Below are 17,670 nucleotides of genomic sequence, written 5' to 3'. Positions count from 1 at the left end.
TAATCACCGCAGCTTGTCTAAGTAAGAGCTAGCTCACATTTTAGATGTCAACTTTATCTATTTAATCACTATAATCTCTATAGCTTGTCTAACTCACTCAACTTTATTTATTTATTCACTATAGCTTGTCTAAGTAAGATCTAGCTCAACTTTATTTATTTAATCACCGTAGCTTGTCTAAGTAAGAGCTAGCTCACATTTTAGATGTGAAAATTGTGAAAAACTTACTTTAGAGTCAACACAAATTAACCATATGCAACAGTAATATTTATTTTGCTTCTAAAATGCATAGACGAAGCAGATATCCAACTGTAATATTTATTGCGTTTGTAAAATGCACACAGGATCATACAGAACATGAAAAGCATATGGTTCAAAAGGAAATCAGACACTATGGAAAATATGTAGAGCGCTCCATCAATGACTCAGTCCAATGATGTGCAGGACTGCTGAATGAAGCCGAAACGATTGTTCTCTCTATCATACAATATATAGAAATTGTTCTGCTGAAAGTTACCTATGACAACGGCAGGTCCACTAACAGCAGTGCCACCATACTCCATTGCCAGGCAGATTGCATCAGAACTGATAGCCGTGAAACTATTCTCTTCAGGAAGTACCATGTCTGAGCCACCCTTGAAATGGAATACAAATTTAGGCCACCGAATATTCTCTAAACCAGAGACATTGTAACATAATGCATCAACTCCGGGAGCTCTTGGATATCCAATCTGAGAAGCAAATGCATCTACAGTCTGGTTATAGATTGGTTCGGGAAACATAATGTAAGAAGTGCCTGAATCTATTATGGTTCCACCATTGCCTTGGCTGTCAAATGAAAATAAATTGGAGGGCAGTGTCAAGCGCTTTACACCAATACTCACTGCTTGGAGCCCAAGGTAATAGAAAGAGAAAATCAAAGGGTTTACTGGGTTGAAGAGAAGGGGAGTGTAAGTCAAAGGGATATCCCTGGGAACCGCCTTGTTACCCAGCAATATCTTGCTATTGTTGGGTATTTTTCGATGGGGAAAATACCAAAAACCAAACAAACAAACACCACCATAAATGATTTCTATTCAAAAATATATTGCCTCATACATATTCATCATCTTTTCTGAGAGGGATTCACCAAAATACATTTAACAAAAACATTTACTATTACATATGCATCCAAAACAAATACGCGCCACCATTTTCTTTATGCACTGCTGTGCGTTAATACATCGTTTTCATTTTTTTTTACTGCACCATAGTTTTACGATGCTCCACAAAACATTACAACCCTGTTCTATATAAAATTTCACGCACTGCTGTGCGTTCAATACAAACCTCAAAATAAATCTTTTTCGCTGCTCCCAGCTTCTGGTTCCTCCCGTATGCAACAACCACAACATAAAAAGGTTTTTCGCTGCTCCCCTTTTTTAATGGTCAACGCAACAACGTTGAGCACATTTCACTTGGCTCATTATGAAAAAACTTAATACAAAACATTCCTATTAAAACATACAACGAACACACATAAAAAAACTTTACGTGCCGTATATAAGACTTCAATATTTTACCAACTATTTATGAATGCCATTTAATTCTCAGCATGGCGATCAATTCTTTTGCTGACAAGTCGGCAGTCAAACTGAAGGTTTGATTTTACTCCACGCAAGACTTTTAATTGCTGGTTCGTATGCAGGTTGAACAATCGACGGCGGAGATCGATGGAGCTGATCGAACGGCTGACAAGAATATCGGGTGGCCTTACCTGACTGAACGATAGCACCCGAGAAATGACGTTTTCTTATGTATGCTGACAGCCACGCGTCTGCACAAAATTTTCTCGGGCCCTTGTGTACGGAAACCACTCTCGGCAGGAAGGCGGTCCGAGATCATTAAGCGGGTTTCCAGTTTCGCTTTGGCGGTTTTGGGTGAGGTACGCACGGAGTTGAAATTAGATTTCAACACTCCCCTTTAATTTCAACTGCTGGGCGTTCAAACATACCCAAACACTTCCTCACATAGAGGGATTCACCAACACTGCTGTTACAAAGACATCTTCCTCACATAGAGGGATTCACCAACTGCTTCTGATGCAGTTCACAAACAAACAAAGTTGTCTTCCTCTTAATAGAGGGATTAACTTGAAACTGTGCTTAAGAGCACCTTCCTCATGACAGAGGGATTCACCATAACAATGTGCTGAAGAGCACCTTCCTCTTTAATAGAGGGATTACAAACAGACACTGCTTTACATGCAGTTTCAAAAACAAACAATCATTGCACTGCTGTGTGTGCAAACTCATTACAATGTTCTTTTATGCTGATGCATATTCTCTGCTACACTGTTGTGCCATCTTCTTTGCTGCGTCTACCCCACACTGCTGTGTCTACACTTGCACTGCTTGTGCACTTTTCAAAGACAAAATACTGTGTCTTTTCTGGAACAATTACTCTGTCCCACCTTACAAATTTACACTGCTGTGTGTAAACATTTCTTACATTCACTGCTGTTGCATATGTTGCATTTCAATTCAATGAACAACACATTCATTACAGTTACATATACTGCTGTAGAGAAAAAAAAATTCTTTTACATGTGCTGTTGTCCATTACCTTTCATTTCTTCAACAAAAACTTCATGCTGCTGCATTTTCTTATTTGCATTGCTGTGTAAAAAACGCATTTCTTCATTCTCTCTTAGTTCTGGTTTCATTTTCTTCGCATTACTGTGCTTCTCCTTCTTGCCATCATGCTGCTGTCCATAACTTCTTGCTGCTGCATTTTTCATATTCACTGCTGTCCATACCCATAACCATAGACTGTCATCCCTGGGTTTTTATTTGCTGCTGCGTTGCCTCTGCAATTTGCACTGTGGCTGCCTTTTGTTTCATCATACTGCTGTGTGCCCATACACTAACTCTTTACTCTCCATTACTTGCACATAGAAAGAAATCATCTCATGCTGTTTTGCATTGCATTCTCCACACAACAAAAAAAATTAACACGGGCTGCTGCCTTTTCTTTTTACACCCTTGCTTCACACAATCTTCATCTTCATTTTTTTTATTTTCATAATGCACTGCTGTGCAATTCCTTTCGATTTTCTGCTGCCACACACATTCTCATTCACCCATGTGCATTAAAAATCTGTTGTCCCTGTTTTTCTTTAGCCATTTCTGTGCATGTTGCATTGCATACAAAAAAAATATTACATTTTTCACTGCTGTGTGAAAAATTTCATTGCATTCTCAGCCACTGGGCATTTACGCTCTGCTGCGTTTTGCCTTCTTCTCATTTTCTTCTCACTGGTTTGCATTTTCATTCCCAATACAAAACATTTCCATCTGCTGTGTATTATACTCACTCTGCTGTGAGTATATTCTCTCACTTTACATAAAAGGAAAACTACATTCCATTGCTATGCATTTCAATGCATATGCACCATAACAAAAAATTCAAAACTGCTGTTTTATGTTCTATCTTTCCACTCCTGTGAGGGTCTCCATGCTTTGCATACTTTTCTTATTGCGCTGCTACACTTCACATTTGAGCGCTGCCCCTTTTTCTTTTCTGCTGTTATAGCAGATTTAACTTCATATTTTTCCCTTATAAAAGGTTTCCATCAAAGAGTGACTGTTAAGACAGTTCAGCAACAAAAATTACAAGCTCCCCTTTAATGTGTGCTTGTCTTCTTTTGGCAAACTCTTCTCAAAACAAATTTAGATCCACTGGGGAGTTCAAGGGGTTTTCAGATTGCCTTTCCTTCCTTCTCCATACTTGTGTAACTTTCTTCTTTTGCATGGGTCTAGCCTGTGTAAGAGCCCATGTTAAGTTACAGTCACGTGCCATATGCCCAGTGTCATGACACTTGAAGCATTCAACTTTATTCATGAATAAGAATTCATGATTTCTTCTTGTGAAATTATTTCTTGGTGATTGTCGGGGACCACAACATCTATCTCCATGAAATGCTCTACAGTCTTTTGCCATATGACCAAAGTTTGAGCAAGCATAACAATAACCATAAAATGAACTTTGGTACCTGGGAGATGGAGGTTTCCTTGATGTACTTCTGAAGCCTTGCTGCCTCAAGATCCTTTGATGATAATCATTGCATCTTGCCTCTTTGACATCAGTTACATTTCTTCTTGGAGCTGGTTTTCCACTTGGAGCAGGATTTCTTCTATTGCTGCCTTCATTTTTCTCCTTGCCTTTGCTGGAACTAGGAGCATCACAACTTCTTTCTGGCTTCTTCACATCTCCTTTGCTTAAAGCATCTTCATCCTTGTTTGAGGGTTCAGCTACATACCCAAGTCCTGATTTATCAGATGGAGATCTGTGATAGCTGAGCATGTCATCCAAAGCTTGAGAGCTCTTCATGATTTTGTTCATCCCTTCAACCTTCTTCCTAAGGAGGAAAATCTCTTCTTCTAACTTTTCACATTCATTATTTTTCTTTGCTAGTTGTCCCTCAATTTCTTCCTTGCTACGAGTAGCTTCAGCTGCTACTATTTTGAAGGAGATAATATCTGACTTCATTTTGGAGATTTATTCATCTTTTGCTTGACTGCTCTTCATTTTCTTTTCAGCTCCTTGTGCCTGCTTCTTGGCTTCTTGTAGTTCAGACTTAAGGGAGGAGACCTCTACCTTGTACTGTCCAATTTCTTCCACAAGCTTATTCATTCTCTTGTGTCTTTGTTCAAGTTGACTTGTCAAGACATCTGCCTGCTTCTTTGCACTATTCAGCTGATTTGTCATGGATATGACTTCTTCATGATGTTTCTTCTTGCATTGGTCAAGCTCCTTCTTAAGCTTGGCAAGCTCTTCATCTCTTTCTCTTACTTGAAGTTTGATGAGGTCAAGCTTTTCATTTTCAGCTTCCAAGATGGGTTCTTCTTGACTCGTTGTCATGGTCAGTGCTCCCTTTGCATGAAGGTCATGCAGTCTGTCCCATATATCCTTTGCTGATGAGTATTTTCCTAGATTCTTCTTCACAGAATCAGGCAGTCCATCCAAGATAGTCTTTGCTGCTTGTGCATCATACTCCATGGATTCTTTATCCATCTTGCTGTCATCAATCACTGACTCCCAGACTTCAATCCCCTCAGACATTAGGAAAGCCCTCATCATTATTTCCCATACATCAAAGTTCCCATCGAACCTTGGAACCTCAAATACAATGCTTTCAAATAGATTGTCTTCTAGTTTAGTAGAGGAGGGAGACACATTTTTAACAGGCCTGGAGGCTTTCTTCTTTGACCTTGCCATTCTTATCTAGGCTTTAAATACTTGATTGTGTTTTCTTTTAAATCACTGACTGTTCCTTTAACAGTAACAGAAAGGAAAGCTTTGAAAAATACCTTAACTCTTTTGGCTGAGTCTTCACACTGCTGGAGAAGTTTGACTGCTGCAACCACACCTTCCTTCAGCTTCTTTGAGTCTTCAAAGAGCCTGGACTAGCTCTGATACCACTGTTGGGTATTTTTCGATGGGGAAAATACCAAAAACCAAACAAACAAACACCACCATAAATGATTTCTATTCAAAAATATATTGCCTCATACATATTCATCATCTTTTCTGAGAGGGATTCACCAAAATACATTTAACAAAAGCATTTACTATTACATATGCATCCAAAACAAATACGCTCCACCATTTTCTTTATGCACTGCTGTGCGTTAATACATCGTTTTCATTTTTTTTACTGCACCATAGTTTTACGATGCTCCACAAAACATTACAACCCTGTTCTATATAAAATTTCACGCACTGCTGTGCGTTCAATACAAACCTCAAAATAAATCTTTTTCGCTACTCCCAGCTTCTGGTTCCTCCCGTATGCAACAACCACAACATAAAAAGGTTTTTCGCTGCTCCCCTTTTTTAATGGTCAACGCAACAACGTTGAGCACATTTCACTTGGCTCATTATGAAAAAACTTAATACAAAACATTCCTATTAAAACATACAACGAACACACATAAAAAAACTTTAGCGTGCCGTATATAAGACTTCAATATTTTACCCACTATTTATGAATGCCATTTAATTCTCAGCATGGCGATCAATTCTTTTGCTGACAAGTCTGCGGTCAAACTGAAGGTTTGATTTTACTCCACGCAAGACTTTTAATTGCTGGTTCGTATGCAGGTTGAATAATCGACGGCGGAGATCGATGGAGCTGATCGAACGGCTGACAAGAATATCGGGTGGCCTTACCTGACTGAACGATAGCACCCGAGAAATGACGTTTGCTTATGTATGCTGACAGCCACGCGTCTGCACAAAATTTTCTTGGGCCCTTGTGTACGGAAACCAATCTCTGCAGGAAGGCGGTCCGAGATCATTAAGCGGGTTTCCGGTTTCGCTTTGGCGGTTTTGGGTGAGGTACGCACGGAGTTGAAATTAGATTTCAACAGCTACTGTCGTTTACATGGTCAAGGCAATACGCAAATTTATCACCAATAAGAGGAGCAAGCTGGGAAGGCATAGACAGTCCTCCTCTAGCAAATCCTGCAATACCAGCAGTCCCGAACGAAGCCACTGAACATCCAAATTGCGAACCGCTTTATTTCTAATCTTCCTCCCTCTTCCACTGGCAAAATCAAGGTGTCAGTCAGTAGACGCCCCGTCGCGTTTCCAGAGCCATAGGTAAGGATGAAATGTGGACAAATCCGAGAGCACTTCTGGAAGCTTTCGACGCAGCCTTCATTCTCGCACAGGTCTTTGCACTTGGGATCTGCGCACTTTACAGCCACATCAGTGGATGACTTTCTTCGAAGAAAGACTGTGCCGTATCCACCGCAGTTGTCATAGGTAGAATGTCTGGTGCAGGGTGCCCACACCACATCACTGCCCGTGTCCATGAGAAGCAATAAATCCTGTGGAGGAGTACCCACCGATAGTTTGATGTAATACTCGGTGTCCCCGTGATAGCGCAGGGGTTCCTCCACGGTGATCTTCTTAGTAGACTCGCTCTTCATCCTCGTCTTCATGCGGAGGGTTATGGACAGTCCATTAATTTCATGACCTTTCTGTTGGGAAAATATCGCAGAGAGTTGCAGTGCGAGGATAATGAAGAACATCGGCTTCAACTTGGACGCCACCATGGTGCGAATTCTTAGGGAAACGTAATAGGGGAAGAATTGGATTGAAATGGCGACTGTTATCATAGGCTGATTAATTATTTTTATTCAGGAAAAGCATGATTCATTACTTAGAATAATTTATTAATGATTACCCAACGGGATAGACTTTTAGTGTTGCTAGATATCTTTGAGTCTTAGATAGTTGTGTTTAGTTGCATAGAAGAATAATTATATTTTATATCAGAAGTAAAAAAGAACACTCTTTCGAATAGAATATTACTTTGAATAATTTATTAATGATTATTAACCGTGGTAGACACTAGGATGTTTTTGAATTTTGGATAATTGTGTTTCATTACATCGGAGAATAATTATCTTTTACCTAAGTAGACTTTTATTGTTTCTAGATATATTTGGTTTTAGATAGTTGTGTTTCGTTGCCGGGAAGAATAATTATATTTTATATTTGTAAATAAAATTATAATTATTTTTAATGCAATTAAAAAGTTTAACATTATTTTGGGTATATTTTCTTATGAGTTATACAAAATTTGACCCAAAATTTTTAGAATTACATATTTGAGTTATTAAACCGATATAGATTCAATGCCTTAAACATTTAAATGAATGAATCCATTTCTACATTCTAAAATATGTTTTAAACAACTAAAAAAATTATTCTTAGAAACCCAAGATTCTCACATAAGATTATTACAAAGAAGAGGAAAAATGTAAAATTAATTACACTGCATTGTCACTTTTTTTTATGGGAAATGACATTAAATTGAAATTATATATATTATTGATTCGAAATAGATGCATTTTTTTGTCTTCAAATATATATTTTTTAATGCAAAGATCAAGCAATAAAATGTTGGTTTTTTATTCAAATTATAATATATTTTTTTCCACATTTATGTTCATAAACATAGGAGAGAATATTTTTTCCGTTTGGTTGAGAGATCATGATAAATGTCACCCCAAAATCCTTTCAGTGTAGCATGGTTCGTACAAAGTAAAAAGATTTTATGGTTGCAATGGGAATTCTAGATGGCTATTTTATGAATGAACATTGAGCAATGGTTGGGCTTTCAAGTATGGAACATTCTTTTCAAAGATTTACTAACACATTTTGATATTAAATAGTTGCATAATTAGTAAGGATTGTAGCCCAATATGCAGTTAAATAAAGTAATTTAGGTTTTATCCACACAAGAAGAAGATAATTCTAGATCTTCTAGTTAGTAATTCTCTTCATGCTTTTAGTTATGTTACATGGAATGTTTCTCTTTCCAAATCCATGGTTGATCAATGGAAGGTATCTCTTTCCAAATCCAGTTCTTCCAGTGGTGGGAAGAAGGTTGACAAATCGAAAGTGCGATGCTTTCGTTGTCATGAGGAGGGTTCACGGGTCAAGAACTTGTATGCTCTTGAGGTTCAAGATGCATGCAAAGCTTTGAGTAGCGAGGCAATTGATGGAGACTTGGTGGTTGAGAGGGAAGGTATGTTACCTTTCAACATGCAGAGCGAGAAGAAGTCTCAGACAACTATGAAGGAGCCACGATTGGTGCAGCAGCTTCAGAAGGTTGTGGAGGAGCCACAACAAGGGAAGTTGAGAGGAGATCGAGTAGAGACATCCACTCATTCAGAGACCTCCAGTAGGGGGAAACTTCGAGCCAGGTGGGCTGAGGGATCACATGCAGCCATACCTCTAGGTAGGAGGTGGGGCGATATAGAGTGATCGTCCCAAGGAGGAGGGGTAGGATTCTTGAGGTACCCAACCTCCTAGATGAGACCTTACTACGGGAGCCCTGATGTGGAGTAGTAGGAACTGACTGATTGGGTAGAGAGAGATGCGGATGGAGCGGCAGAGAGAGCAACAGTGCAGGGAATCCCAGGACAGCGCATAGCTAGCAGGCTGCAGCAATGCGAGAGGCACAAGTGTTTTGCACAGTGCTAGGTGGCACAGAGAGGTGTGCAATGGTGCGAGATGCATGGAGATGTTGCAGTAGCGCATATGTCAGAGAGGGCGCACTTGTCAGCAGCAGGTAGAGCTTCAGCATCAGAGGGCGTTTCTAGCCCAAAAGGGAGGTCAGTTGGGAGGTGCAGTGTGGATGCAATGTTGGGAGATAGAACCAGCAGCAGCACGGATGCAGTCAAAGATTAAAGTGACAGAGGCTAGAGCAGTCAGATACTGAAGAGCACAGAGATGTAGAGTCTTCAGTCGACAGAGGCAATAAAAGTCAGAGACTTTGATGACAGAGCAAGTGGACCGGCCGGATGTGTTGCATGGAGAACATTCCAGAGTTACAGGATCGGGTTTGAGAGGAAGCCTTTCTTGTTGAGAGGGAGTGTTGAAAAGTGTGCAGCAAGAAATGCTTGTTGAGAATGCAACAAGATGATGAAGCTTAGTGAAAAGAGTCGCCTTCACTAAGTGGGCCTACAGGCAAATTATGGCGCAAGTTATATTTTTGGATCACAGCAGGGATGATCACAGCAGGAGTGACCACAGCAGGAGTGATCACAGCAGGCAAAGTCTATTTTTAGACTAGCTGTCAAAAATAGAAAAGTCAAATATTATTGTCTCATAATAATATTTGGACTATAAACTTGATCTTATTCTCTTGGAGCACTTCAGTTTGAGCTACAGATGTGGCACATGCAGCTATCAGAAGGAAGTACGCTTTCTTTGTGGGTCAGTTGAGTTGTTGCATGCATGACTTCAATTAGAACTCAGTCATTTGAGTTTGGTGGAGTTGATTGTAGAGTTAATAAAGTTGTGTTTAGTTTGACTTGGTTAAACTAGTTGTAATTAGTCTAACTACAAATAGACTAATGATGAGTTGTTAAACTAATTGTTAACTCATAATGCAACTATAGAATACATTAGTTAACTCAGTTGCATGTCAGTGCATGTTCAGTTCAACATGGACAGGTGTTAGAGGATCAGATTGCTATCAGTTGTGACTATAGTTGTGCATGATGATTTGCAAAATCAAAGGGATTGAGTATGCCAATGAATTGGCCAATACCAAGTATTATAACCTCTGCTCACGTCTTTCCTAGTGTGAGTCATTCTTTGGAGGTTAAATACGAGTTTGGTAAACCATTCTCATTCATTTTTGAGCAGGTATTGAGCTGTGGAGGCAGGCAAGCAGTGGAATGGATTTGGAGATCAGATCTGAGTTGTATTGTATGTAACAGGTGGCGATGGTACTGGATTTCTTGTGATAAGCATTGTAATTTGTAATGTTACATGATTCAATCAATATAATATACAGATAGTTGGGGTTTTTTGCGAGATGCTTTCCCTAGGATACATACTGTGTTAATGAGTTTGATTGATGCTTCTATGTGCGCCTGTGAATGTTTTTGCTTCTGTAAATTGATGATCAACGTAGAGGAGGTTATTTATTGTGTATGTATTCCACAATAGTACATGATCAGGATAATCTCCATTGAATATGTGTCATATTATTCAAAATTTCTACACCTTAAATATCTTGGAAAGGAGATTTTTATGCAACTAACACCTTAAATATCTTGGAAAGGAGATTTTTATGCAACTAACACCTTAAATATCTTGGAAAGGAGATTTTTATGCAACTAGAAAAATGAGCCGATGATATAAACCATAATATGATCCTTCTTATGGTGACCCTCACTAATAAGCTTGGGATATTTGGATAATATGGAGGTTCTAATGTGAAGATTTATTTAGTGGAAAATCGAGAAGATCTAGAGAGGGATCCAAACAAAGAAGTTGAAAAGGATCAAGACATTTTGACTACCATGACCCACTCATAGACACCATTTAAAATAGAAGTGAAGGTTGTAATCAAGTTGTAACAAGGTGATATTGGTGCTCTAAAACAAAATCATTGGTTGCAACAATTGTAATTTTTCTTTAGTGTTCATCATATAGAGGAATAACATAATATTTTGTTTTCTTGGCTGAAATTAGAGAGCCATACCATGACCTAGTGGGAAAGTGACATGGGAACCTTGAAGTTGGAAGGATACCCTATAGTGACTAAGTGGGAGGATTTAAAAACTCTCATAAAATGACAATTTACCTATAGAGTCAGTATATGTCACTCTTATAATGAAGCAATCCAAACCTCTATTGATAAGTTCCCATTTGAAACTTATTTTGGATATTTTTCACCTTCATCTTTGGATATTGCATGTGGGTAGCAAGTAGGAGTGAGGTAGGATCTTATAGGGGATGCCATAAGGTTACAATTTTGTTTTGGAGAAGATTAGGAAAATCCATATATAATTGTAGGATACACTACATAAGTCTTAGGGAAAACATAAGGCGAGGCATGATTAGTAAATAATAGAGAATTCATTTAATGTGGGATAGAAAGTATGGTGATATAAGGATAGACTCAAAGATCCTAATAAGAAAATATAGGCTTTATGATATGGTCCATTTGAGATAGTATAAAAGGTTGGAGATAACATGTGTACACTCAATCTATCCCCATACATGTCCATTTACTCAATAGTGAATGTATAGAATTTAAAACTCTATGAGCCTTCCATGCTAAATCAAGAAGAGGAACAAATACTACCTTCTATAGAGGCAACATATGATCAGGTAGATTTGACAGAGGATATCGTTTTGCAAAAGAGGTCCAAAACTACAAGACCCAATTTCGAAATTTATTTTATTTTCATATCAGAAAAGCAACTTGACAAGGAGAATTATAGATGATGGACTTAGAAAAATGAGAGAGTGAGAATTGTTAACATACAAAAAAGAAAACACGCTATATTTTATAGACAAGTAGAGGTTACATATAGCTTATAGATTACCAATTTCTAGTAATCTAGATCCTAAGAAAGTAGATTTGATTAGCTAAAAATAGTAATGTAGAAAATCACAATCACAACCTGTAATACACATGTAACACACATGTAAGAATTAATTCTAGTTCCCTCACTTAATTCTTACATTACAATTATTAAAATTACAAATTATGATAACAAAATTGATCTTTGTGTGGTTGGTCTTCATTAGCACTTACACCAACTCTAGGTTCTAAAAGAAAACACTCTTTCTTCATCATAGACTTCAAGATGCCACTTGACCCATTTAAAAGATAACTTATTCTTACCATCAATGATTACTTGTAGAACTCAGAATATTGACGTACTCATTTCGTCGATTTTTCCACACAAGAAAAGTTGCAAAGTAACTAAATCATTCAATGGACATACTTCCATATTTTAAATAATTATCTTTCTGATATCCAACAATTTATGGGAAACCAATATGGATATTGAATGTATTCAAAAGTCAATTATGCAATTTTACCTCTTAAACACACAAACAAAAGAATTGTTGTGCCTAAAACTAGGGGTACTAGCTTGTGTCAGGAACCACAAACCCTTCTTCACAAACAAACAAAAGCTAACTTGTAACCAGGGCTTTGAGCTAGTGTTAGACTATAGTCATAATTAAATCAACATTGTGTTCAATGGGCTTCCAGAACTACTGACTTAATTATGCTAGTATATTCATTAGATGATTCTTCATTTCATCTTTGCACACTTCAGTAATAATAATAGCATACTACAACATAGATAATTGCAACCCACATGACATAATAAGCCTAGATATAGTTGTTGCAAAACACTTAACTCTAATTATTCACTTGAATAATTTAGAAAATGCAAGTATCTCATGAATTGATTTATGTACATCTCCTATGATGAAAACTCATGCTCTATTTGGTTTCTTTATTAAATAGATTTATATTTCATGAGTCTTCTTACTTACCTCTCTTCCTCAATCATCCACTATTAGTGCCCACAAAAATTTGTAGATCTCATCGAAGTCAAATAATCCATTTCTTCACTTTGTGACCTCTAATTCTTGAATAACCAATTGGAATTAAGGCGTTGATCCAAATTCATCCATAAGGTAACGATAGGAAAGCTAGAGCTCATGGCTTCCAACAATGAACCCCATCCAAAGTGACTCCAAGAACCCTCTTGTCGAAGCATGCGATAAAATATGCCTCTATGGATTATTCTCTGTCGTAGAGAACAATAACAACATTGATGTAGCTCTGACATAGCATGACTTGAACTATCTTCAAATACCTTAGTCCATGCCTGCGATTCCAAAAGTCAAACACAAATTTTCACACAATAGATGGTTATTGACATAAACAATACACCAACCACTCTCCTACCCTATTTATAAAGAGGATTTAAGCTTGCATAATTGGCATGATCAATGCCCCACTCTTTTGAGACTGAGGGATGAAGTCACTGTAATACTAACTTAGAAATATGAGAGAGTGAATATTATTTGCACACAAAACAAAAATCTCACTATATTTCATAAACAAGTAGATGTTACATATATCCTATAGATTATCGATTTCAAACAATCTAGATCCTCAGAAAGTTGATCTAATTATCTAAAGATAATAACCTAAAAACTCACAATCAAAACCTATAATACACATGTAAACATTAATTCTATGTGTTGGATGTTGTAAAAGCAAAATATTATTTTGAAAACAATATTATGATTATTTTCAATATACTCATTAAGGTAAAATGTAAAATAAAATTTCTTTTTAACATATATATGACTTTATTTGTTATATATATATATATATATATATATAATTTGTAAATAAAATTATATTTATTTTTTGTTATTAAATTCAAGTTGTATACTAACTAATCTTCTAAGTGTGGGCCTAGAGTACTCCTAAAACTGTTTCTCTTGGTTAATGGCTTCTCTTTCTCAGATGTAAGGAAACAAGTTAACGGTCCAAGGCCCAAAGGCATCTGGCATGAGTGAAAGCCGACCCCCTTACACACCACCAATGGGTCATTCCACGTGGGGTGGTTCTCCTTGAATAACAAAGATGAGTCAATTTGCCTATGCAAATAGTAGCAAAAAATAATTATCTTCACTGCAAATTTGATAACTATGCTATGGTAGGTTTCCCTACTATTTAAAAAACATCTTCTTGAATCAATTTTGTTTCATTTATAAAATAATCACCTATATTTTTTTAATTATTTTTAAACAAAATTATAATATTTATATAACTATATTTAAATTATTATTTCTAATTTTTATACTAATTAAATTCATACCAATATAAAGTTATCTCATTAACAATACAATATGTCACCCTCTATTTTACCTACAATACACTCTTTTTCCATTACTATATTTCATTTTAAATTTAAATTTAATAAATTTATTAATAATTTTAGTCTATTTTCTTTTAATATTATTATCTATTCAATAAATTACATTAGACTTTTTCGAGATAATCATGTTTGAAACAGGAAAAGTTTCCCAAAAATATGTCAACCAGTGAAAATTTGTCAACCGATATCTCCAATTCTAGAGTATAACTCCCTAGCCGTAGTCTAACTAGCTGGAGAAATTGTTCGGAAAATTATGGAAATTTTAGTTATATTTAGAGAAAATTCCGCAAGGATTTTTCTAAATCCAAGTTATAGTTGTTAAACTTCAAAATTTTAGGTATCCTGAACGTTTTTGATGGTGTTGAATCCATTTCCACCCTCAAAAACAGGATTCAAACACTACCTCTACAAGATTTTTTGAATTTTTTTTACCTGAATTCCTGCCACTCTTAACTATCCAAACAATTTCTCTGCCTCGGTAAATAACTCCTAACCCCTCTATAGCCCACCTTCCAGTGAAAATTAGTCAACCGATACCTCCACTTCTAGAGTATAACCCCCTACACCCCACCGTCTCTCTCACAGGTGGTCCCAGACTCGGATCGATCGCGGAATAATTAGAAGTAGGGCGCAGCTACACATATCGATGAACAAGGGCGCTGGCAGTACGTAGATTCTCTTTGTCCTGAATACTCTGACATAACCCTCAACAAGTATACAAATAGCAAAATACAACTGCATGTTTATATCTATATCTATATATATATAATATTATTTTTAGGTATTTATTAAAATAATTAAATAATTGTTAAATATAAATAGAGATCAATTTATAATAAATATCTGATTTTTTATAATATATTTAATATTATCAATATTTTAAAAATATAAAAATAATATGATTACTTTTCAATCAAAATCAATCTTTTATCTATAATTATAACTAAAAATATTTTGAATATTTTATAAATGCTAAATCACTACCATCCATTTAATAATTATAGATAATTAATATAAAATTCTAAAAAACCCATTTTAAAATAAATAGATTTATGGACTTGATTATATAATGTGAAAGCTATTCATGTAAATTCTTGCAATACTTTAATAATAATTGAATAAATATTTACAATTTTTGAAAAAAAATAATATTTATATTTAATGGCATGGACAAGACCTTCTTAACGAAACCGATAATACAATTTAAAGCAAGAGTAGTTGAGAATAATTAATATTATTTTGTTATTAATGGAGAAAATAGTTACGTTGTTGTAACTTTCTCCCTAGTTTAGGATTAGTTCCTATAGTTATTGGGTTTGGGTGCAACTACCTATTTCCTAGTATTGTATTTAATGATGTAATCTTTGATTGATTGAGGAATAGAGTGGACGAGAGTGATCTCTCAAGTTTTGTGAGTGTAGTCTCCAGGTGCAGGCCACGCCTGAGAGCTACATCTATTTCTTTTCAATTCTGTTCACATTTTATCTTGGTATCAGAGCTCAGATTGAGTGAGCCTGATCTTTTGTCACCTGTGAGGCTGAAGTGCCTGTAGTAGTTAGCTTGCCTGTGTGGCTGGAATAGCCTATGTGGCTTGAAGTGCCTTTGTGGCTGTGTGTACACGAGAGGTGTGTGCTCGATTGAGTAGGTGGACTGCAGAACACCTGGCTCGGACTCGAAAGTTTTGGCGCGGATTTTTCACGGATTGGCGCGGATTTTGCACTGACAGTCGTGCCAGAAGAGGAATTAGTGCGGTTATTGAGGAATAAACTGCGCCAGAGCGCCAAAAATCCTGATTAGCGCGAGATTTTACCGGGAAAGTCGCGCCAATTGAAATACTCTAAGCGATTTTCAGTTAGCGCGGATTTTTCACTCGGGGTAGCGCCAAGGGGATCTGTGAATAGCGTGAACTTCATTTGGCGGTCTACAAACGGTGCAGATCGGTGGAGTTGTAGATCTGTCCTGGAGAGACAGATCGGGAAAGCACCAGAGGAGATCTGCGGGAAACCTCGACTTCGTTTGGCGATCTGCAGGGAGAGCAGGATCGGCGAAGTGGCAGATCAATCCGGGAGAGGTGGATCGGATCAATAGTGATCAGATCATTGTTTCGGCTGTGTTGAAAACGCCGAATTTGCTCATTGGAGCGGGAGTGCCAGACACTGCAGATCGGTGGCAGAGGTGACAGATCGATCTGACAGGTATTGTTTTTTGTTGTTGTTAAGAAGATTCACAATGAGTAATACGATGGAATCTTATCTTAACGAGTCTGGTAAACTCAACGGGTCTAACTTCACGAATTGGAAGTTTAAGATCCAGACCCTGCTCGAAGGTGCGAACGCTTGGACTATAGTGACAGGCGATGAGCAGAAGCCGACTGCGAGCACGCAGAAGGAAGACTGGGAAAAACGAGAAAACAAGGCCAAGGTCTTGTTAAAGATGTCTGTGAAAGACAATGTCATTGCACACATCAGAGACTGTAAAACGTCCACAGAGATTTGGACGAAAATCAAGAATCTGTATGAAACCCAGAATACAAACAGAGTTTTGGCTCTGAAAAGCAAGCTATTTTCAATGAGGATGGACGAAAGGGAGTTTGCTACTGCATTTGTCGCGTGAATTAAGGATGTTAAAGACGGATTGGTGGCCATTGGAGTGGCGGTGGCTGATGAAGATCTTGTTGCAATTACAATGAATGGGATGCGTGATGATTTCCAAACCTTCATCACTGGAGTCTCGGCAAGGGATAAAACACCCACTTTTGATGATCTCACTGCGATCTTGCAGCAAGAGGAAGAGCGACGACAGAATCTAAATCTGAACCCCCAAAGTGACGATCTTGCGCTAGTGGCAAAACGACGACTATCCAAAGGGAAGCAGTCACAGCAGCAATCAGTCCAGAAAGGAGGAACAACACATAAAAATCACTGTCATAAAGGTATGCTTGCAAATCTTTCTGAAAAGAAATGCTTTTATTGTGGAAAGAAGGTTCATATACAGAGAGATTGTTATTATAAGAAGCAGGCTGATGAGGCAAGGAGGAGACAGGCAAATCCAAAACACAGAGGATATTTTGTTGAAGAAGAAGACTTCAGTCATGAATTTTGACTGTTCACAGTCGACTGTGCCCTTTCTGCATCAAATGAAGATGACATCTGGTATGTCGATTCTGGAGCATCCTCTCACATGACAGGTAATAAAGAATTTTTCGACAGTCTTGAAGAAATTATAAATGGATCAAAAATATATCTAGGGGATCATAATGGATATCAGATTAAAGGTCATGGGGTGATTTCAGTTAAGTTACCAAATGGAAAAATTAGTCACCTTTCAAATGTTTTATATGTACCTGGAATAAAGAAAAACCTGATATCTGTATCCATGATGGCTGATCAAGATA

At 37.2% G+C, this 17,670-nt stretch overlaps 1 protein-coding gene across 1 annotated transcript; it reads right to left on the bottom strand.

Moving 5' to 3' along the window:
• Window positions 1-425: 425 nt before the first annotated feature.
• Window positions 426-7,103, bottom strand: LOC149145769 (aspartic proteinase nepenthesin-1-like). The gene is made up of 3 exons (XM_089452552.1): window positions 6,679-7,103; window positions 6,428-6,560; window positions 426-980 (listed from the first exon to the last, which is right to left on the bottom strand). The coding sequence occupies exons 1-3, from the start codon at window positions 7,101-7,103 to the stop codon at window positions 426-428; spliced, it is 1,113 nt and encodes a 370-aa protein (XP_089308678.1).
• Window positions 7,104-17,670: the final 10,567 nt, after the last annotated feature.

The sequence above is a fragment of the Pinus tabuliformis genome, chromosome X (genome assembly GCF_031772625.1).
Source record: "Pinus tabuliformis cultivar Carrire ecotype Pingquan chromosome X, CPIR1, whole genome shotgun sequence".
NCBI classification, from domain to species: domain Eukaryota; kingdom Viridiplantae; phylum Streptophyta; class Pinopsida; order Pinales; family Pinaceae; genus Pinus; species Pinus tabuliformis.
Note: the sequence above shows the minus strand (reverse complement) of the source record. Positions and strands in the feature narration are given on the sequence as shown.

What these genes read in the sequence shown, in the direction of transcription:
- LOC149145769 (XM_089452552.1), bottom strand. Translation starts at nt 7,103, where the DNA reads ATGGTGGCGTCCAAGTTGAAGCCGATGTTCTTCATTATCCTCGCACTG. An exon ending in TGCGTCGAAAGCTTCCAGAA is followed by an intron (nt 6,561 to 6,678) that starts GTGCTCTCGGAT and finishes TTAGAAATAAAG; the next exon opens with CGGTTCGCAATTTGGATGTT. An exon ending in TTGCGTATTGCCTTGACCAT is followed by an intron (nt 981 to 6,427) that starts GTAAACGACAGT and finishes CTGGGTAACAAG; the next exon opens with GCGGTTCCCAGGGATATCCC.